The 22362-nt window shown below is 46.8% G+C and overlaps 1 protein-coding gene across 2 annotated transcripts; it reads left to right on the top strand.

The window, feature by feature from the left end:
- Window positions 1–1208: 1208 nt before the first annotated feature.
- On the top strand, window positions 1209–20554 carry LOC306752827 (TSC22 domain family protein 1; the record flags this gene model as incomplete). Of its 2 annotated transcripts, none has more annotated exons than XM_079236634.1 (3): window positions 1209–3136; window positions 17538–17589; window positions 19053–20554. In XM_079236634.1, 3 exons carry the CDS (start codon window positions 1209–1211, stop codon window positions 19317–19319), a joined length of 2247 nt encoding a protein of 748 aa, XP_079092760.1. In that variant the 3' UTR covers window positions 19320–20554. The 2 variants fall into 2 exon arrangements, with proteins under 2 accessions (XP_079092760.1, XP_079092761.1); XM_079236635.1 differs by lacking the exon at window positions 1209–3136 and adding an exon at window positions 17065–17308.
- Window positions 20555–22362: the final 1808 nt, after the last annotated feature.

The raw sequence follows: 22362 nt of genomic DNA, 5'->3' as shown, positions 1-22362 counted from the left end.
TATCCCTTCCATCAAAAGGTTATTTGAATACATAAAATAGAAGCTTTCTAAGATACTGCATTATGTTTTTTCTATGAGGAAAATCAATCTTACCTAAGTTTATAAGTCTTGTATAAAAGGGTGAATGTTAGATAATGATTTAATGTGTTATGTATTAAACAGTAACAAGCAAATTAACAAGGGAAAGACTTCGTCTTAGTGCTGCCTTCACTTGCTTAGTAAATATTGTAAAACAGACAGTCTTACCATGTATATTTTATTCATTTGATCATTTATACATTAAACACCTAATTTAGTTATATGAAAATGATCTAAACAATACAAAATGATTAATAACAGATTAAATCGCTAAAAATGAATAAAAATTAAAGTCAATATTACGTATATCCCGAATTAAAAACTGAGCCTGAACGCTGCACCAGTATGACGAAATGGGCAGAGACGCGCATGCGCAATCGCAGTGTTTGCATTCCTCCTCCCTCCTCTGAGACTGACAGGTCGGTAGCTGCTCACCGGCAATGAGACAGCAAACACAGCGAGGCGCCTCGAGATGGACTTAGCGGACGCGTTTCACCAAAGACGTTTTATTTAGACACCGAGGACTGTGACGACACACGGAGTCCATTCCTCTCCGGGATTATCTTTGTTTTAAGGAAGAAGAAAAAGATACTCGATGTCCCGGGAGAGGAATCGATGCGACGACTGATTTCCTGCGACACACACCGGCCAGCTAAGACGCCTTCGCGTTCACTGTGAAGACCACCTGAGTACAATTAAACTACCCTCGGCTGTACCTGTACACGTGTACGCAATTGTGACACTGACACCTGCAAAGCATACGTCACGGAGCGCGAGGAGACACGCGAAGTTGTGGCGGCGCGCGGCTAACCGCTGCGGTGACTTAGCTTCGAGCTAACCGACGGCTTCTTTGTTTATTTAATTTGAATCGCTGAATACAGTGTCTGTGTCTGTCTGAAGCGGCGAAACCCGTCGGGGAGGAAGAGCCACGCCGTTTACCAGCTCGTGTGTCGGGGTAACTGCGTCCAGGGACGGTGGGCTCGGGTTTTAAAGCACGTAAAGGATCTGACTTCTCACTTATGGCTCGTTAGTATCGCGGCACTGCAGCTGACCCAGCTAGCTAGCTAGCGTCTGTTTCAGCTAGGAAGGCGGCCGCTTCTCGGCCTTTAGGAGCTCATTTAAGGTTGAAGATGCACCACCAGGACTTTTCTGCAGACCCGTCCGGGACCGGGAGTCGGAAAGCGGCGTTCCACTACCGGAGAGGCAGCAGCGGGGCCTCCAGTGGCGCCAATGCGGCCGATGACAATCCCTCCCAGGCTGGGTCCAGCTCTCCCGGACCCCACCACCAGCCCCAGTCTCAGGTGGCCGCCGCTCAGGTGAAGAAAAAGAGTGGCTTTCAGATAACAAGCGTCACCTCGGCTCAGGTCAACGTGAGCGGCAACAACAGTTTAGCAGATGACACTGAGAGCTACGATGACATGGATGAGTCCCACACAGAAGATCTCTCCTCCTCCGATATGCTGGACGTGTCCGTGTCCAGGGCCACGGACACCGGCGTGCCGGAGAGGAGCTCCTCTGATGAGACCCTCAACAGCCTTCACGGGGTCGACACACCTGGAATCGCGTCGCCTAACGAGCCCCTGCACCCTCATTCCATCCCTCAGGGGTCTCAGCAGCAAGCCTCGATGGTGAACGGGACCATGCACCCTCATTATTATCCTCAGCCACACAGCCAGCCTCACCACCATCACTCTGATAGCCTGGGAGGAAGCGAGCCCTCCGCCCCGGCTCTTCCCATTGCGCCCGTGGGTAGCTCCAGCCCATCCATGTCCCAGAGGCCGTCCATGTTGGATAACAGTACGCCTGCAGGTGGGACAGCCCAACCGTCGGCCCCTGTGGTCGGCGGGACACCCGCTGATCAACAGCTTCAAGGCAATGTGAACGTTTCTAATGTGTCTGCTGCTGCAGTTCCTCCTGCTGGGCCTGCAGGTCTTGACACCACTAGTGTGGGTGGGCACTCGGCTTCTGTTGGAGGAGCAGCGCCTGCTGCTGCCCTCCACACTCAAACCCAGCACCCACAGACTCAGACTGCTACTGGCTCTCGTTTTAGGGTGGTCAAACTAGACACTAACTCCGAGCCTTTCCGCAAAGGAAGATGGACATGTACGGATTATTATGAAAAGGAGGTTCCACATCAAACTACATCTGAGGCACCAAAAGTTGTGGAAGTGGCTGTAGAGACTGATTCGGGTAGCGCTCTGATTAGTCAGGGCATTCCTGCTGCACATCCACCGCACACGCTTCAGCCCTACCAACAGCCGAGCCAGGACTTCACTAGTCCACAAGCCATGCAGAGCCCACCACAGGGGCTGGCCCAGACCACTCCTCTGGCCTATGCTTCGCCCCTGGAGGTGGTTGGTGGGGCCCACATGCAGCAAACAGTGGCTCCTGTCACAGCAACGGCACAGGCGGGCGTAAATCAGCCTCACCCTGTCATTCCCCAGCAGTTTCCCTATTCTGTGGATCACCAGGGAGGTTACCCTGCATCCCAGTTCCATGCAGGGGTCACGGCTCAGGGAGGCATCCGACAACCAGACTTCATCCAGCCCACTGCTCCCTTCCAGACGCAGGTCCAGCCTCCACTGCCGCACGGTACAACAGGAATCTCCATATCGCCGCTTCTAGGCGGCGCGGCTCAGCCACCGATCAGCTTCACTCAGCAGCTGACCCATCAAGGTCTGGTAGCCCCGTTTGTTGGCCAGCCACAGAATCTCCCAAATCAACCACAGCCCCACTCCACCGCTAGACTCCCAGGAGCGCTCGCCCATGCGTCCCACTACATGCCTTTGACTGCCCTGCAGGCTGACCTGCAGCCTCTCCTCACCATGGGTGGAGGGAGCTCCATAAGAACGTCCCAGCTGGAGGATGCCCAGAAGCTTCTGCTCCAGCACCAAGGCCTGCTGAGTTTCCCCAGGCTAGGGATGACGACAGGTGGAGAGGGGTCTGCAGAGGCCGGCATGGCCCACATGGGGATGTCAGCAGAGGCCAGTGCCTTCATGGCTGCTGCTGCTGCTGCTGCAGGCCTCAGGACTCAGCATGCTGATGGAGAGGAGGACAGGTGAGACTGTGCGGCCAAAGCTGTTTATTGTATGTTTTTAACCTTGGCGTTCAGGTTGCTTTTCAATGGAACACGAACATCACCTCACAAATACTTTCTATTGCATTGAATGGCAAAACGTGCAGTGAAAATATTTTTCACATCATTGAAACAACTACACATGATGTTCAAAGTCTGATTATAGTGATAATACTGATAAAGGGTTTTTATCCACCGCCGTAACCTTGCTGCTCTCCTCGTAAACGACATGCTGCAGCTGGTTTTCTGCTGAGTTTCTTTCACATCCAGGAGTCCAATGTCACATTTGCTCGACCCCCGTGTCTCCTGAGGGTCACTGGCAGCCTACCGATGACGGTGGTTGAAAAGCGAGTCACTGGGCTTGCTATTGTAAAAACAACAGTGGCTGGAGTAGAAGCAGGGAGTCTGCTGGTGACTCAGCAGTGAATAGACCCCTGCCGTCACACATCCACCTATCAGCAGGGCTCTTTGCAAGGCTGCGTTTCCCCTGTTGCACTGCCTCTCACTGTCCTTCCTTTCTCGTTCAGCATTTGCGTCTCCCTCCCCCACCTCCCCTCAGGTTGAGTCTTTTATTAGACACCGGATCTGATGATTTGCGCCGACCCTAGGGAACTGTGCAGTGGTTTATTTATGTGCACAATTACTCAATCCTATGTTCCCGTTATTTCTGCTGCTCAAAAGCAGTTATTGCACATGCAGGTGCTTTCTAATAACGCATGGTTGGTCTAAATAGAGTCGTTCGCCCTGGAAACAAACTCCCGTGCCCCATTTGAAGACGCAGCGTGAGTCCGTGTTGTAGAGACTGTCGAGTTGTGTTGCATGAATCTGATAAACTCTGCAGAGAGATGAGACTGTTGTGGCAGCAGTGTAGTGTTACTCTGCACTGCCCTGTGTTCTGGTTTAGCAGGAGTTTCATGTTGTGATACAACAATAATGCCCGTAGGCTGCGGAGGGAGTTTGACTGAGGCCTCACCCAAGCACCCATAACTGAAATACAAAACATAGCCTTCAATATTGTGGCTTTTATTTAGCTGTTGGCAACGAAAGCAAACCGTCTAAAAAGTTCACCCAGTTTTATATATATCTATATCTATCTCTCATCTCTGGGGAGTTCCATGATTTAAAACAACAGTTGCTGTGCAAACCAGTAAACATTCCTCTAATTTAATTATCAGCACAGCAGTTCATTGGTGAGCTGGTCTGTTTATGTATTATCAGCTGTTCAGATTCTGCGCTGGAGGAGAGAGACGCAGGGTGCAACAACCACTGTTAGCTTTGACGTGGTCGGCTGCAGACAGCAGGACTGTATTCTTTGTGGAGGCTTTTGTCAATTCGTGACTCGTGTCTTTTGCATGGTCTCCGTAAGTGTTTCCGTCTGCCGGCCTGTTTTCTTGTTGTGAATCGGCCGCTGTCCTGCAGACGGTCTGAGTGTCGGCCTTGTTCGTGTCTGTGATCTACGTCTCTGTCCCTCGCTCATGTTCTCTGTTTATCTCTCTTAGTCACCTTGCATCATCTCAGCTGTTCTCGTCGCCCTTTTTCTTCTTCTTCTTTTCCACTCTTGAAATATCGCTCTCCTTTCCCTGCATGCATGCAGTGTTTCCTCGTTATTAGCGTCCACTCCCGTGGCGCGGGGAAGTTTACAGGTTCCCCGAATAATGACGCATATACACCTGTACTTACTAATGACGGGAGCACCAGTTTGTATGAACGGGTAAGCAGCCTGGAGCTCACAATGACGGTACCTGCACGACGCATAGAAGGCTTCTGCAGAGATTCTGGGTTTCTTCTAAATCAACCCCAATGTGAATGTCCCCCACATTGCAAGGTGATGTGAGAAAACCCGAAGATATTCAGTTTGCAATCATTTAAAGTTGAGAAAATAACACATTTGAAAATCTTGCACCAGAGATTTTTCAGATTTTTGCTTTAAAAAAATGACTTAATTGATTACTCTAATTTGGGTCACCCCTCAATGACTTATTAGTCTGGGCAGCTCTGATAGGAAGACTGTGCTCAAGCTTTTTTAAATACATACGTTACTAGTATAACACTGTTTGGAATATTATTTTACCAAGAGCACAAATCGGCTTGTGAATCCTTGTGGAGAGTCCAGTTTGCCTCTTTCAGAGCGTCACGCTGCAGCGGCATGGCTTTGACGGCGTGATGCAGCACAGCCGTGTGACTGACTGTCATGTTGGAAAGCGCGTTGGTGGTGTCTGTTTTGCAGGTGTGCGCTTGTGTCTTGTCACCTGCTCTGCTGGTTCCCTCCTCAGTGAGGTCGGTGAAAGGGCAGAGGAGCCGGTGATATTAATCGGGGCTTTCCGCGGCTCCTCTTGTGGAAACCCAGCCTGCAGGCCGGTGCCGGTATAATTTGACTTTTGGATCGCTGCCAGCATCTCTTCAGTGTTGAAGGAAAACACTCGTGACTTTCACGCTCACACTTCCAGTTTATTATCCACCTGCTGTGCATGTGATATCTCTCTCTCCACTAACCACTACAAAGCAGCATGACTTGTCATACAGGTTGCAGAGGATGAATTTATGTATCGCTCACCAGTTTGCAGCTGTGAAGACGGCTGGGAGCAAAGAATGCACAGTAAAACTAAACAATAGTCTTCTTTAAGCCGAGTTATATTGTTGTTTTGATGCAGGAATCGATGAACAATATCACAAAGCTTTTGTGAGTCTGCGTCTTTCTTCTCGTACAGCGTGTTTTAGCAAAAATAACCCAAATAATACCTGAATGTATTGCACTCTCTGGTTATTTAATAATTCACCACGCCAAGATCATTTTCTCGTCTAATCATTATTTCCTTTAAGTGTGGATTTCCCATATCAAAGATAAAGGTGTCAGAGTACAGTTAGTGTGATTTATTGGGGTCATTTGTCTATCTGAGTTTATCCTTTGGCGCCATAAAAGTTCGAGGTGCAGTCTTTATTGATTATTTGTTCGTTCTGCACACGTTGTTATCACTTTCATGTTGACCCCGTTTCTCTTCTTTAATGAAGTCAACATGCACCGAGCAGTCACGGGTTTACAGCCTGGATACAAAGCGAAGGGATAAGTCTGCCCACAGCGGTGTGTGTGTGTGTGTGGTGTGTGTGTGTGTGTGTGAGAGAGAGAGAGACTCCTGTTTGTTGGGCCTGACGTAGCACACTGTTTTGAGGGATGATGAGCTGTGTAATTTTCCTACTTTCTGATATTCTGTTTTAAAAAGTGTTTACGATGAGATAAGTTGGTCTTCTAAAAGTAAGAAGTTAGTTTGATGTTTGCAATTTCTGGGCGTTGAAAATCATATTTCTGTGTACTGACTTTCTCTTCCTCATAATTGAAGCCTGACAGTCACACATTCTGTCACTCAAAGATGCCGTTGATGTGTTTTTAACGTCAGCATGTGACTGAAAGCTCTCTTGTTTAGAGATAACAACCGGCCCGTGGAGCACTGCAGTCATACGGCTCTGACTTGTGATGTTAATATTGACGCGCCTGTTTCTAGCCGCCTCTCTGGCCATGAAAGAGCTTTTACGAGGCAGAGGGAGGAAACTCCCGGCAGCTCGGATGTTTAACAATCCTCGACTTTAAGAGCGCTAATTATTCTGACTCCACTTATGGTTTGAACATAACACTGAGCATTGAGTCATGCCAACTGAACCATTGCTCTGGTGAACACACCCAAAATGAGCTGCGTTGTTAGTACTCATTAATGAGTAATACGCTCATCAGATTAAACTTTACACTTTAAGCACCAGTGGACTGCGCTGCATTTTCTCCTGGAGGAACTAATCTGTACAGAATTCTGTTTCCATATTTTTACAAATCCAATTTTATTTATAGACTTTATTTCTGCTTTATGAATCATATTCTGTTCAGTGATATTTTGTCGGTTTATCTGCAAGTCTTTAGCATAACATGTTGTCATTTATTCAGCAGCTGATTTGACGGCCTCAAAGCCAGAAGCCTTCTTTCGTTCTCAGCGACATGTTTGTGTGCGTCTGCTATCTTCTGCTGCGCTGTTGATCTGTTCCAGATGAAGCCCAATGTCTTCATCCATACCTGTACAAACCCTGTATTTATCATAAAGAATATACATTTCAATAATGTTAACCTCTTAAACAACCTCTTGATGTTTGGACCAAACGAATCTACAAAACATGTAGAGAGGATGTTTCTAAAGAGACTTTTGTGGAAATGGGAATTCAATTATTAATATAGGATATCAGGAGTCATTTTAAAGGGACGATATTACTATAAATATGCTTGTAAAGTATATTTACATGTTGGCCTTTCTCAACAAATGTCTTCATTAAACCAGAGACGCTGCTGCATGATTTCTTACACTATTCTAAAACCTAAATAATATAAAATGTAACATATTAAAACCTCTGTGATATTCCAGTCTAAAGACTTCTCCACAAGCACATGCTGGGGTTTTAATTCATGTTTACCAGACGCAGCATGATTCACATTCCTGTGCACCCCAGGTACTTTAACAGAGGCAGGAAACAGATGTGCTGCTATGGAAACGCTCTGCCTCTAAAGCAGACGGCTTGCCTTCAGCACATCAAGCGTGCGTATATATATATTATATTATATATGAATATTATATATGATGCGCTCCGTGTCGAGGGTTTTGCCATCTTGGTTTCTGTTTTTAATTGTGCCGTCGTATCTGTTTGGTGGGTCTTTTAAATCAGAAGTCAACGGCAGCTTAGTGAAGTCTCTGCTTCTTATTTCTTGGTTCTGATCTCCTGAATGTCAAGAGCAGTAAATCACACCTGAAGGCAGTTTGTCTTTTAATGAGCGATGACGTGTTGAAACCACGCTTCAATAGACATAAACTCAACCGTCGTCTCTCTCACGTCGTTGTTCTGCGGTCACGCCACTAGGGGGCAGCATCGCTTCACAGTTCCTCCCTCCTGCTCAACAGGTGTTTATGTAACCAACATGCTTTGAGAATCACTGACCTGCAATGTGCTGAGAGGTCTTTCCTGCACGCGATGTCTGAATCACTAAGGACTGAGTGCATTTACATCTTCTGCGTATTTTATATCAGACATGGCTGTTTCATGTTTTTTAATATATACGTAAACATATGTAAAAGGATTGTGACTTTTATTAGACATATGTTGTTTTTATTTATCTAGGCAGTGAAACTGTAGCCGTGTCTCATTCTGAATACACGACATGCACAGATATCACGTGGATGCATTTGATGCATGTCTCTAGTTCATTATACTACGATCCTCTGGTTCTAACATTATAAGGCTGGTTGATTTTACACTGAATTACACTTTTCTTTTTGTTGCTTTCATGGTAGAGCTGAAACAAATAACGGATCAGCATATCAACGCAAAATTAATCTGCAACAATTTTGATGAGTTATTAAACATTTATGAATTTATTTTTTAAGGGCAAATATTCCAAAACAAAGTCTTTGTTTCACTCCCTCAATTGTGAGAATTTGCTGCTTTAAAAAAAAAAAATATTTAATAGTAAACTGAATTAGAAAATGTCTTCTTGGACTTGTGACTGACAATTATTTTGTTATGATCTATTATTGCGTAAGAGAAATGAATTGATCATAACAGATAATCATCAGTTGCCTTTTGCATGTTACTGGTCTGACTTCATTATGTGCACCAAAATGTTCACGGCCCAGTTGAGGCGACACAGTGTGTGTGTGTGTGTGTGTGTGTGTGTGTGTGTGTGTGTGTGTGTGTGTGTGCAGCCAGAGCAGAGCATCCTCCGGCTCTGACGGGTTCAGGGTGGGGCGTTTTGGGCGGGGTGCAGAGCGCCGTCACGTTGGCTCGCCTTGTGCCGCCATGCAGAGCGCAGATTCTTGAAGAGAGGATGTGAAATGTGTCCGTGCATGTCGGCATGTGTTTCTCAGCAGAGTTGTTTTATGAGTGTGTGTGTGTGTGTGTGTGTGTGTGTGTGTGTGTGTGTGTGTGTGTGTGTGTGTGTGTGTGTGTGTGTGTGTGTGACATGGTAGGCGTTTACAGCTGAGACGTTTTTAATGCTGTGTTCTTTTCCTTCTGGCGTTTACACTGAGGGTAAATGTGAGCAAACAGGAGGAGAGGCGATGATACTAGTTTCAACCGGTCGCTCCTATGACACGTTTTGTTGTTTTCTTTCTCTCGTCATTTTCCTCTTGAGATATTTCTGATCCAATAACTGAACCTGATCAAGACACTTCACCGTGGCTGAGTCTACGGTGTAGAGAGCAGACATGTAAGTCCCTTTGGATAAAAGCGTCAGCTACATGAATGTAAAACCTTTGCAAGAGGAGAATGGACTCCTGAACAAAGCTCACTGCCTCTGAAAGACTGTCATGTGATTTCATGATTCCAGATTCCCCGGCCACTTTTTATTTTTGGCTGCATCATTTCTGCTTTTAAAATGCAGATATTGTAGTGAATGTATGTGTTTTGATACTGAAATATCTGCATTGTACATGTTTCCTATGGATGACATGACGCGTGAGACTGTTTTAATATTCCAAGTTAACAGATGAAATAAATAAACGCAGTCAGAACCCCACGTTGTTGGTGGTGATATCTTTAAGCACGTTGTCTCCTGACCGGCTTCACCTTTGGCCTTCAGACTAGATGGAAGTTTATGTAATGTGACTCTTTTTTAAATGTATTTTTGGTGTACGGTTCACATAACTCGGGGTTCGGATCGCGTCACAGGTTTGAGCAAATATATATTTTTTAGATTTTGTTTATAGCAGCAGGTATACAAGGATCCAGAGTATTATTGTTTTCACATTCGTCTCAAAAACCTCCAGATCACCTCGGGTGCGTTGCAACGCGACGTTGAGGTGAAGTTCAGCACAGGGTCCGTGTCTTGCTCTTCAGCAGGCCAGAGAACAACCGCCTCCATAATCTGTCCAAAGATATCCACAAGTTATCGCTCACGGGAGGCCGTTCCCTTCCAGTTTCTGTCACGGCGTCCTTTGTTTTCAAACTCCTCCACAGTAACGTGACCTCTCGACTACAGAAAAACACGACTCCCACCCTGAACGTGACCCTTCCTGGTAGCGAGCGGACTTCACGGTAAAGAGGAGCGATCGTTCTGTGGAACGCCGGTCCGGGTTGTCCGTGCCCGGGCCTCGACCCCGCGTCCCTCCTGTGAAAGCACCTCGGACCGCCGCTTGATGCCGGCGGTCTGAGAGCCTCGAGCAAACGTTCCTCCCGCTGCTGAGAAGATGCTCCGTTAGCGCTCCGTTAGCGCTCCGTTAGCGCCTCCTGTGTTTATGCTGACCTTTTACACAGAAACACTGCAGAGGCGTCTCTAATGTTTAGTGTGTAACGTTTGATTGTGATCTTTATTTAAATGCATGGATTAGAGAGTTGGAGGGGCTGTGGGATCCCAATGTTGTGTCACACAGAGCCAGATGTAATTTGTGTGTGCATACAAAGCTTTTACAAATATGCGTGTGAATATCCTTCTTTTTGGGTTTGTAGACAGAAATGGAAGCGAGAGGAGAGATGAGATGTCTGTTCTGATTTGAGTCAGACCTTGTGTATTTATTATTGAACCGTCGCTGTTTTTTTCCAGCTTTTTTTTAACTTATTAAGAATAATTCGATTTTCTGGGAAATTCTAGTTAGTTTGTGTTTGTTATTACGGATTAAGATGACATCTTTGTGTATCACGTTGATTTAGGATTTTGGCACGACATCACGTCAATAAATTATCTTATAGAAAATATTTGATCTATAAATTATTTCCCAGCCCTATACATTCTTCTCGACTCCCTTCTTGCACTGTGTTTGTGGGGTCATACATGCCAGATAATAAATGATAAATCTATTGATCTGAGTCGATCGACAGAAGAAATGAACAGTCAATTATTTAAATATTGTGTGTATTGTTAAGTCATTTTTCCAGCTGTTGATCTAGCTTGTATACTGTGAGCATGTGGTGGTGTTATGATGGTGAACTGAATATCTGGGACGTTTCTCACTTGTCGGCGTCTCCTCCGACATCATCGCCACGACGCTTCTATACGTCACACATGAAATGTAGAAGGCACAAAGAAAACTCCCCGTGTTATGTTTTACCTCGGCTAAAAAAGCGCGTGTCCTCTTCCCAGTGTGAGAGGAATGTGAGGCTGTCGATGGCTCGTCTGCACGAGTGGAGATGCTGGAGCTCCGTCTCCGCCGTGGCCCGTATGCACCGAGGCTTACGCAAGGCGCTGCGTGCAGAGAGATTTCACTTCGGCTCCGGAGAGTCGCTGCTGAAGCCCTGAAGCCCTGAAGCCCTGAGAGCTGGTGGAGGTTGGGGCGTTCCTGCTCTTTGTTTTGTCTGTTCAGGCAAACGCCGAGGGAGATTATCCCCAGTTGCAAACAAGCAGACGGTTGCATTCGATCGCTACCGCCATGCTTATGAACTTTACCTTGAACGGTGAATGATTGCATGCTGCAGAGATGTTTGATTATGTAATTGTCACTATCTTTCTAAATTAGGGAGATGTAAACACTTCCTTTTGCGTCAGCGTCTGTCTGTGTGTGTGTGTGTGTGTGTGTGTGTGTGTGTGTGTGTGTGTTGATCTTGCTGTCGGCCTTGGTTCTCCTCTGTAAAATGCCGGCGTGCAAAGCCTCCCCAAAACCGGATCCCGCCAGTTTGCAAACATAGCCTCGCTCACAAATGGGACACGCGATCGCTCGGCTCCCGGCGGCTCGAGGACAAGCGATGCGGAAGGTGGCTGGCCAATCACGGAGCGGCATGCAAAGGATAAAGGAGGACGCAGGAGGAGAAGCAGTGAAACATTTGAGGAGGCACATAAAAAGCATTACAGTGTCTGACATCATCCATTTTAATCACCTCCTAATTGCTTCATAATGACCTCTGCTATCAAACCCTTTCACATTTCCATATAACTTCCAGTTGGCTCCGGTTCAAGACCACACACTGCAGCTCGAGTGAAGCTCTGCGTTCACTCCCACTGCACAATAAAGTGAGGCGGAAGTGTAGCTCACACTCAGCTGGGTGCCTTTGTGACTGTGGATGAAGGAAGGGCTGTGGGAGAAAGGAGAGCCTTGTAGGGTTTGGACGGCTTTTAGCTTTCTGTTCACTGTGGATTCAACACGTTCTGCAACGTTTAGCCACTGGAGCTTCAGCATATCTTCTCCTCGCCTTCTTTCTAGATTTCTATATTACAAAGAGAGAGAGTTTCTTTCATATCTTGCATTAAAGAAAATGCCAGAGGTTTTACTGTTCCGCCTCTTTTAAAATGCATACATTTACCACGAATACCAGGATTTAAAGATCACTTTTCTCAAACATAATTCACTCCTTGTTTTGCGATGAAACTGTTTTTGCAAGCTCCATCTGTCCTTTCAGCTCCTCCCCTTATGTAAGCTCCCCGGCGTGGCGGAGACTAACCACCTCACGTTTCTCTTCAGATCTGCTTCAAATCCTTTAGCCGCTGACGTTTTCATTGAAGGTGATTGTTGTGGTCGTCTTGAGTAGAATCCTTTTGTGACGACTTTGTGCATCGGTGTTTTGTTGAAGGCTTACTGGAGCCTGTTAATTGTTTCATCCACAGTTTGGCACGGTGGAGATCTCATTACCTGACTAATAATAGCCAGTGGAACATCAACACAGCATCCTACCCAATAAGGAAGATGTAATTTGCCTTTAAGTGACTTACACTGAGGAGGAGGAGTGGTAATGATGCTGACCGCATGTTTGTCTCCCACGTGGAGTTTAGTACACGTTACGCTTTAACGTAGTGGTTAGGTAAGACATGGGTCATGCCACGTACACGAGCTTCAGACGTGGATCCATAATGAATAGAAGCATCCATCTGTGATGTCATGGCGTCGCGGCCTCTCTCCATTGGCTGAGCGGAGTCCGTTACGCCATCGCCGATTGGCTGAAAGCCGGCTGTCTCCTAGTCAGAGAGGCGCTCCCCTCGGACGAGCCTTTGTCCTGAGCGGCATGCGAACGCCGACCCGGGTCTGCAAGCACACGATGTACACATGGATGTGACGAGCTTTGTTTTAAAGTAGCGGCCGTATCTTTTTGTTTGAATCCCTAAATAACGTTTTGAGTGTCATTTCTGTCTCCCGTTGCTTTCTGGCCCCTCGGCTTCTCACATTAGTGACGCATACAGTGGAGGAAAGAAAAGCTGTGACCTTCACCTAATGAGGTTAATGCTTTCACTGCGTGCTTTGTGCCGAATCCCTCCAACAAACTCGGCCCGCACGCCCCCTCGCCGCCATTTTGTGTTCCCCCCAACTGCACACGTCTTCCACCAGGGTTGCCTCCTCCCTTTGTTCTCTTTTCCGCCGTTGAGTTTTTTGTGCCGTGCATCGGCGCTTTGCCTTCTCTACCGTCTGGCTAGCCGTCTTTGTTCGGACTGTAATTTATTTGATTGCCAACATGGAGGTACAGTGGAGACCCTGTGTGTGTGTGTGTGTGTGTGTGTGTGTGTGTGTGTGTGTGTGTGTGTGTGTGTGTGTGTGTGTGTGTGTGTGTGTGTGTGTGTGTGTGTGTGTGTGTGTGTGTGTGTGTGTGTGTGTGTGTGTGTGTGTGTGTGTGTGTGTGTGTGTGCGTGCGTGCGTGCGTGCGTGCGTGCGTGCGTGCGCGCGCGTCCCCCGATGAGGAGTGACGGGATGCTGAAGACGTGCTCGGTTCAACACACATTGTCCTTCAGATAGCTTGAGGAGAAGCAGTGTGAGGATGAAGAAGCGGATGTTTGTTCTATTCGGGGGATTCAAGGCATGTTGCCTCCACTCGTCACTAACGGATACCAGGAGGTTCAACACTGGTCCATCTCCATCAGGGAGGAGGCTGCAGGCCGATGGGAGGGGCTTGTAGGCGTCTGCTGGCGCGCTAACGGGGTGTGTGGTCAAAAGGAGCTCATCCTATTGGTCAGATGGCCGTAATCCCTGCCGACAGTTTATATAACGACAGAAGGGGAGGTGACATCACAACCCACCCACACATCTCCCCTCAGCCAATCGTCTGAGAGTGTTTGTTTGTGCGATTCTGGCTTCGCGAGGAGGATTCACGTTCCCGTTGTGTGTGTACACACACACACACACACACACACACACACACACACACACACACACACACACTCTCGCACTCCCTCTCTCCCATCCCTGTCCATTGTTGGCCGGCTCCTCTATGGGAATCTCCAACAGCTAAGGGTCGCAGGTCAGGGGGACGGATGAGGTGCAGATTGGGGTGTTTTCTCGTCGGGGGCAGGTGTGTGTGTGTGTGTGGTGTGTGTTGTGTGTGGGGAGGGGGGGGTCGCAGTGTGTGTCTTAGCCTGACCGCATCAATGAGAGAGAAGGCGCTGGCCACAAGAGGAGCGCAGGGCTCGGACGCCGCGGCCCTGAAGCTGCTCTTCTGGGAGCTGGACCACCTGAAGAGGTAACGATGGCTGTGTTGTTGTCCCGGTGGGAGTCGGGGTCACCGGCGGCCGGGGGATTAAAGCAGGGGCTTTGTGTCGGCGCGTCTGTCTGATCGCTGTGGCGGCGTCCGGCTGATTAGACGTGTTCTGTGTTCTCGTTGAGTCGGGCCGGCGGAGCTTTTATCCAGGAGGCGTTTTACTGCCCCTGCTTCAGCCCGCCGCCTCGGCCTGAGCAGCCTCAAAGGGCCGTGGATGCGTTTGAGGACACAATGTTCTTGCTCCTGCACACGCGTGTTGCTGCTCCTGCACACGCGTGTTGCTGCTCCTGCACACGCGTGTTGCTGCACTTGACTGTGTGAGGCTGACGTCCATCCGCTGTAACGTGGAGCAAGACTTCATCTGTTCTGCCGTCAGTTGAGTTTTTCCCTCCAATCTCAACGGCCACATATAAGATCCATGTTCCAGTTCCTCAGTCGATCCAGTCGGCCCGTTGTTTCTTCCCTTTGCTCCGTTACCACGCCACTAATCGACTTCTCTCTCCAATAAACCAATATCCACACAGCCTCTCCAACGAGAACAATCTACATCCTACGAACACATCTTCCCTACAGCTTTGAGTGTTTAATATTCCCCTCCAACATTTGTTGAGTCCCCTTGACGTTAAACCTAGAACACAAACGTATGAGCAGGTTTTGTCTGAATGTTCTTTTTCTTTGTGCCCGTTAATCCAAACTGATCCACGCTGACGACACGTTGCACCATGGAATCACAATGTGCCTCAAATTATCAGTAATTTAAGTTGATGTTGATCTGATCAGCTGCTTGAGTAATTTACACCCCAAAAAAATCTGCTTTTGTGTAATTAAAGTGTCATGTTCCTCATGAATGTGTAATATTACAACAGATGGCATGACTCATCAATAGCACCACAGTTCCTTACATTAGGGCTGCAGCTGTTCCTGTTATTAGTCACGTCCCAAACTCAGATATATTCTGTTTAATATCACAGAACAATAAGAGATCCAACAAATATTAAACCAGTTTATTTGACTGTTTAAAATCTGCTTAAAATATTTACACTTCTCACTGACAAATGTTCTTATTGACAAATTCCTTCTAGTGGAAAGATTATTAATGAACGAGTTACTTAACCGACAGAACATGAGTCTTCAAGTGTTTCAGACATTAGTCAGGAACAATGAGGATTTATTATTATTGTTTTATATCATCAATGTGAACACATTTGGATGTTTTTATACATCACGTTTCCTATTTTCTTAATCTATTCTGCACTGTTTGTCTCAATGTGAGGGTTTGTGGATAGAACATTATATAGCTGTTAACTATATATATATATATATATATATATGTGTGTGTGTGTGTGTGTGTGTGTGTGTGTGTGTGTGTGTGTGTGTATATATGTACCCAATATACTGAGGAGTAGGGCTGCAACCATCACTTGCATTTATTTTTCAATAATGTATTGATTAATCCATTGATCCTTCATGCTATAAACTGAAGCTGTAAAGAAAGTGTTGGAGTCTTTCACCTCCATGTGAACACAGATGAGCGGTTGAACTCGCATGTGAACAACGACTTGTTATCACATCTTCACTTCCAGTATTCTGTTTCATCCGGTCACAGAAACACAGCACAGCTTCTCCTGGACGTTTGAGATGAAGCCAACACAAACGCTCCATGTAGAGACCAGCGTGTTCCCTCAGACCGATGCTCACGAGACAAAGGAGCCGCTGGCGCCTCTTTTCTTCTGTTCTCACGTGTTTATTTACAAGCCGGTGAAACAATGGATTGTGTCCTCTGATATTAGTGACGTCACTCGTTGGGTACGGAAAACCAACATGGCAGTGTTTTGTGTTTATGTATAGTATACTTTAAACAATTAGTATATTGTAAGAAAAAAGTATTGTTTTAGCACCGGTATTGGAAAAAAATAACAATACCCAGACTGCTTAGTACATGAGTTACAGCCGACAGGTGGAGACTCGTTTCAGTCTCAGGTGTCCCATGACCTGCAGGACACATTTAAGCGTGACACAAACATGCAGCTCACTTATAGGGCATATAAGTTATAACTTATAGCTCACTAATAGGGCATATAAGTTATAACTTATAGCTCACTAATAGGGCATATAAGTTATAACTTATAGCTCACTTATAGGGCATATAAGTTATAACTTATAGCTCACTTATAGGGCGCTAAACAGGCGCTAAAAGCCCAAAATGTCCGCTGTGAGCTGCTCCTCTCCAGGAGGCTTTATAGCGGCCGGTGCGCAGGTAGCGGGATGTTGTTGCGATAGGCCCCGCCCCCGCGATAGGCCCCGCCCCCGGGCCAATCAGAGCGCGCGCTCCCCGCACGCATTATGCTAATGAGCCCCGCGTCTGCGCCAATCACGCGGCCGCTGACGCTGCTTTCCTGCATGCATTACGCGCAGAGGAGCCGCGGCGCGGAGCGGAGCCGCGCGCTCAGTCTTTGTGTGTCCGTCCCGCTGGAGCTCTCTGCGTCCGGAGCGCGCCGCGCACCGCCTCCCTCTCCTCCGGTCCGCGGCCCCACGATTATGCGAGACTTTTCTACTTTTATACCGCGGGGCTTCCAGGAGCAGCCGAGGACTCGCCTCCCGGGGTTTTAATGGGCTGGATATGACTTCCCAATGTTACACAGTGGCGATGGATCTTGGTGTTTGTCAACTGAGGAATTTCTCCATCTCGTTTCTGTCCTCTGTGCTCGGGAAGGAGCGCGCGGCCGTCCGGGTTGACAGCAGGTAAAGCCACTGCGCATTCCTCTCCATGACTTCATGCCCCACTGATCCTCCGCCATCGGACCTTTTTTTTTTTCTTCTCCTCTTCCCCTCGACCTCCATTTGCTTTGTTGCAGACTCTAAATGAAGATGCTCCTCTTATTGCGTGTGTTTCCCCACGTGACCCGGGCTTTATTCATGTGTAATGTGTGATAAAGTCATCCTCATCTAACATCAGCTTCTCCTCCTGCAGCTCCTCCGGTGCCAGTGTGGTGGCCATCGACAACAAGATAGAACAAGCAATGGTGAGCATCTGATCCTGTCTGGTGTTATGTAAGCGCTGCGGCGCCTGCTGCTAGATTCATGGTTCATGGAATATGGTTGAGTGGATGTGTGGGCTTCAGTGCAGAGGGAAGTCTCAGGGTGACATTAGGCAAGTGGAGGAGCGAAGAGAAGCACGATGGTGTTTTTCTGTTTTTTCTAACAGTAAAATCCAGCTGCAGACTAATTTCATGCGTAAATGCACCTGCTGGTTTCTAAATTAACGGCAGCAGGAGTTTCCTGCTCCGTCACAATTTAGACCGATGACCTCCTGGCAACTTGATGTGGGCCGGGCGACGGTTCACACGCTATCCCCTCTCTCTCTTCCTCATGCATATACATGCTAGTCCCTCGCCCTCCTCCTCCCTGCCCAGTGTTGCTAGGCAAGCAGCAGCCTCCCTGCAGCTCAGTATAAATAGCTCTGCCGGTGATTGGCTCCTCCCACCCCAATGCAGGAACATTTTGTTCCCTTATTGCGTATGGGGCAGGAGGAGGAGGAGGAGGAGGAGGAGGGGCGGGTCCACAGAGGGGATGCTCGATGATTAAAGGCAAATCCTCCAGCAGGCTGCTCCGGCAGCGTGGGAGTGCTTTGTGCTCCTGTGCAGCGTTCTGTGATGTTCTGTTCAGACTGAAGCCATGCACGACGTTACAGAACCGCTCCACTCGGCTGCTGCACCGGTTTCCTCTAGCGGAAGCTTTCCGAGCCAGTTTGATCGAGTCTAGTTTGTTTTTAAAGATAGGTGTGTGTTATCCACGCATTATCCACACATATATATATAGAAAGTGAGAGTAAATTAAAATGTAGACAAGCCAATACATAAAAAGAAAGGAGACCACAGATGGTTTAGGAAGTCAAGCAGTATGTGTGAATCATGCAGAGTGCACTCCACTATTTTAATTATCGATCTATTAATTGATACAATTATAATTCCTCAAAGACCAAAGTGACATTTAGTTTTTTTTACATTTTCCTGGTGATGTGAAACTCAGTTGAGAAACTGTAACACAATATGTTCGATATGATTAATCGATTATCCACATAGCTCCTACATGTTGGTCAGTTAATTGACAAATTATTAATTGATTATAATTAGATTTATTTAAAATAAAACCTTAGATACCGAGGTGATGCCCTCAAACTGCATGTTTATCTGACCAACATATTGAATGTCTAACGACAGACGAGCAGTACCTCTTCCTCCAGAAGCTGTTGCTGCACAGTGTTTTATTAGAACATGACAAGAAGTTCAGATCTTTACGGTTTCACTCTGCAAGCCAACTTAAAAACACATCAGAATATTTACAGATGAATCTCCCGACTGATCACACCGCTGACTCAGTCGTCATTGTCTCGCAACGAGGAGGTCTAACCGTGTCCTGACCGTGTCTTAACCGTGTCCTATCCGTGTCCTATCCGTGTCCTGACGTGTCTTGTCTGCGTCCTCAGGACCTGGTGAAGAGCCACCTCATGTACGCGGTGCGTGAGGAGGTGGAGGTTCTGAAGGAGCAGATCAAAGAGCTGATTGAGCGCAACGCCCAGCTGGAGCAGGAGAACAACCTGCTGAAGACGCTGGCCAGCCCCGAGCAGATGGCCCAGTTCCAGGCGCAGGTCCAGACCGGCTCCCCGACCGGCGCCGCCCAGCCGCCGGTCCCGGCCGTATCCGGCGCCGCACAAGTCGTCCCTTCCACACAGAGCTCCGGCACGTCTGCGTAACACAGAGGCTGCACTCTGAGGAGGAGGAGGAGGAGGAGGAAGAAGAGGGAGTCGTGCCATACTGTGAACTGACTCTACATCAAGACCGACTGCAGGAGACGCTTTCAACCGGAGGACGAACTTTTCTTTTGTTGCACATTTAATTTAACTTAAAGACTTTGGAGTTGCACCGACGTGTGTGTGTGTGTGTGTGTCCGTGTGTGTGTCCGCTTTCATCACCTGCTTCAGACAATCGTGGTCTTCATCGCCGTGACGATGAGCTGGAGGACGGAGGGATGAGCTGAAGTGTTCCGTCGTCTCCGCTCCTCGGCGCCGACCCGTCGGCACACACCTCCTTCTTTCTTTCTTTTCTTCATCTTGTTTCCTGTTTTTCTTTTTTCTCTCCATGCACTGTTTTTCAAACGACTCAAACGTGGACGAAACTCAAGAGGTTGGCGCGTCTGGAATGGGAGACAAAAGACTGACGTTGTTTTCTTCATCTGAAGACGATGGCGTTCTGGCTTCAGGAGCTTATAAAGAATGCTTAAATATAAATATATATATATATTATCTGCGCCCGTCGTTCACTTGAAGTCTTCGTCCTCCCGGTCCTGGACGCAGAGCATTACACATTTATGCAGGGAATCAAAAGTTTAGTTTTTTTTCTTTCTCGGGAAAGGTTTGTGTTTTTTTTGTCTGTTTATGTTTCCGCTCATGTCGATGTAATTAATGTCCAAGTGATGTGTGTACAATAATTGATGAAAGGAGAAAACAAGTAGGACTGTTTCTAGGACATTTTGTACAGATTAAAATAATTCAAATTAAACTCTGCCAAGTGCCTGGTTTCTAACCATAGATACATATATACGCGCTTTTTTAGTTGTTTTATTCAAAAATGTGTATATACATGTACATATATATATCTATGGTTTTGCCAGGTGAACTACCTGTGATGTCATAACTCAGGGCGGCAACACAGAGGTTACGACCTCGACACCGGATGCTGTCGCTCGACTCATCAAACTATTCTGGTTTTACCGTTTGAGGGGACGCCATGTTGTTTGTTGTTTCCATGACGACGGCGTCTCCTTGTTTGTTTTGTACAGCCAGGTGTGTTTGTTGCTCGTTGGAGCCGAACACGACGAGACAGAAAGGAGAAGCTAGCGGGAGGAAGTTGGTGTTTCGTGCATGTTCCTCAGCCCATCACTATGTGACGTTACAATTGCACTAGACAGTTGCACCTCAAATAAAAAAATGAAAACAAAACAGTAAAAACAGCTGGACTCTTTTTTTTTTCTTTTTTTTTTAAACAATGTTGTGGTTTTATTCAGTAGAAATGACATTTTATGATAAATAACATGACTACTCTATAAAAACTATGAACTGTATTTAAATCAGTAAATTAATGCACAATGTATTTCTCACACAGATCCCAGTTAACAGCATGAATGGCCGCGTCCTCCCCAGACCTCAGCGCACATGCGCAGAACTGTCCCAGCATGTAAACATTTACCTAAACGTCGGCCTCTCATTGGTTACATCCGACCGAGCCCCTTCACAGCGTCCCACGGTGACTCCGCCCCCTGCACGTGGACCTGCACGCTAGTCGGGCACGCGCAAACGGGAGCGCGCAGATATGTAGGACGATGACGTCATGTTAAGGCGCTTATAGCAGCTGAACATTACGACGTGTGTGGTGTGTTTTTATTGTGTAAACTATTTTAAAACCACTTTAAAGTGTTTTATTTATCTTAAGCTGCACAGAAACACCCTCCAGTTGTTTTATAGGACATTTATAGTATTAAAAGCAAGCAATTAATAGGTGACTGTGAGGAAAAGCAAACCTCTATTCATATAATACTAATAATAAAGTTTGTAATACAGCATTCAAAACTAACGATTGCAAAAGTGCATTAGAAAAGAAAATATCTTCAAACATACATTATCTATTATAATACCTGTAAACACATGAATACACAGAAGATCTGCCTTTTAATCTCCTATATGTTTATACTTCTGCTGTGATGTCTTAAGTATTAATGTAAAACTCAACATGATTACTATGAAGCGTTTATCTTCTCCAACATGGACAGATGCTGCAGTACACACTATGCAGTATTTGTATAATTCATAACAACGTTATCCTCAGGTGAGATTTATTCTCTATACTAACATCAGTTTAATGCGACCGGAAACCACCTTCATTAAGTTTTATATCCATGACAGCAGACTAAATATTGAATAAAAGTTAATACAACGGAACATCGTAACCACTTAATATGTAATAATGCACCATAATGCACCATAAGCATCACTAGACATTAGCTATATAGTAACTATAACATTGCAGTCATTTTGACGTTTATTATAAATTTCTCTGCAAATCTAACATGTAAAATTCACGTCAGTGTTATTTAAACACATTTTACACCAAAGAAGTGTCAGACTTTAATGTCCAGGTTTGGACCTCGGCTGCAGCAGCAGGAAGCCCTTTCCTCTCAGTTCAGGCCATCAGGACGAGGTCTTTTTTATCGTTTCTTGATTGTTTCAATAAAAATAAGCTGCTTAATGTGGAATTAATCTTCTTCTTGTACTCTGGTATGGTTAGAACTGGACCTGGGAACACGGAGAGCTTCAGGTTGGGACGTCCTGGGACACAAGCTAATTCATTAAGGTCTTCAATCTGAGGTAAACCCGTTCAGTCAGCCTCGGCCCGGCCTCCTCCTCCTCCTCCTCCTCCTCCTCCTCCTCAAGGCCAGGGTCTGACCCCAGACCCTGGCCTTGAGGAGGAGGAGGAGGAGGAGGAGGCCAGGTCTCAGTGTCTGATCCCAGACCCTGAGACCTGGCCTCCTCCTCCTCCTCCTCCTCGTCCTCGAGGCCAGGATCTGACCCCAGACCCGGCCTCGAGGAGGCGGCCCGGCTGAGAGGCAGAGCTCTTGTCCAGATGGCACTTTCGCAAATTCTGTTTCATTGACAAAAGGTGTTTTCTACAAGCGCGCCGCCTCCGGGACAGGATGTCCTCCGAGGCCGAGGGATCACACGCGGATTAACCTCGTCTATTTGT

Source organism: Taurulus bubalis (assembly GCF_910589615.1).
Source record: "Taurulus bubalis genome assembly, chromosome: 21".
Taxonomy (NCBI): Eukaryota; Metazoa; Chordata; class Actinopteri; order Perciformes; family Cottidae; genus Taurulus; species Taurulus bubalis.
This window is presented reverse-complemented; position numbering and strand designations above follow the sequence as displayed.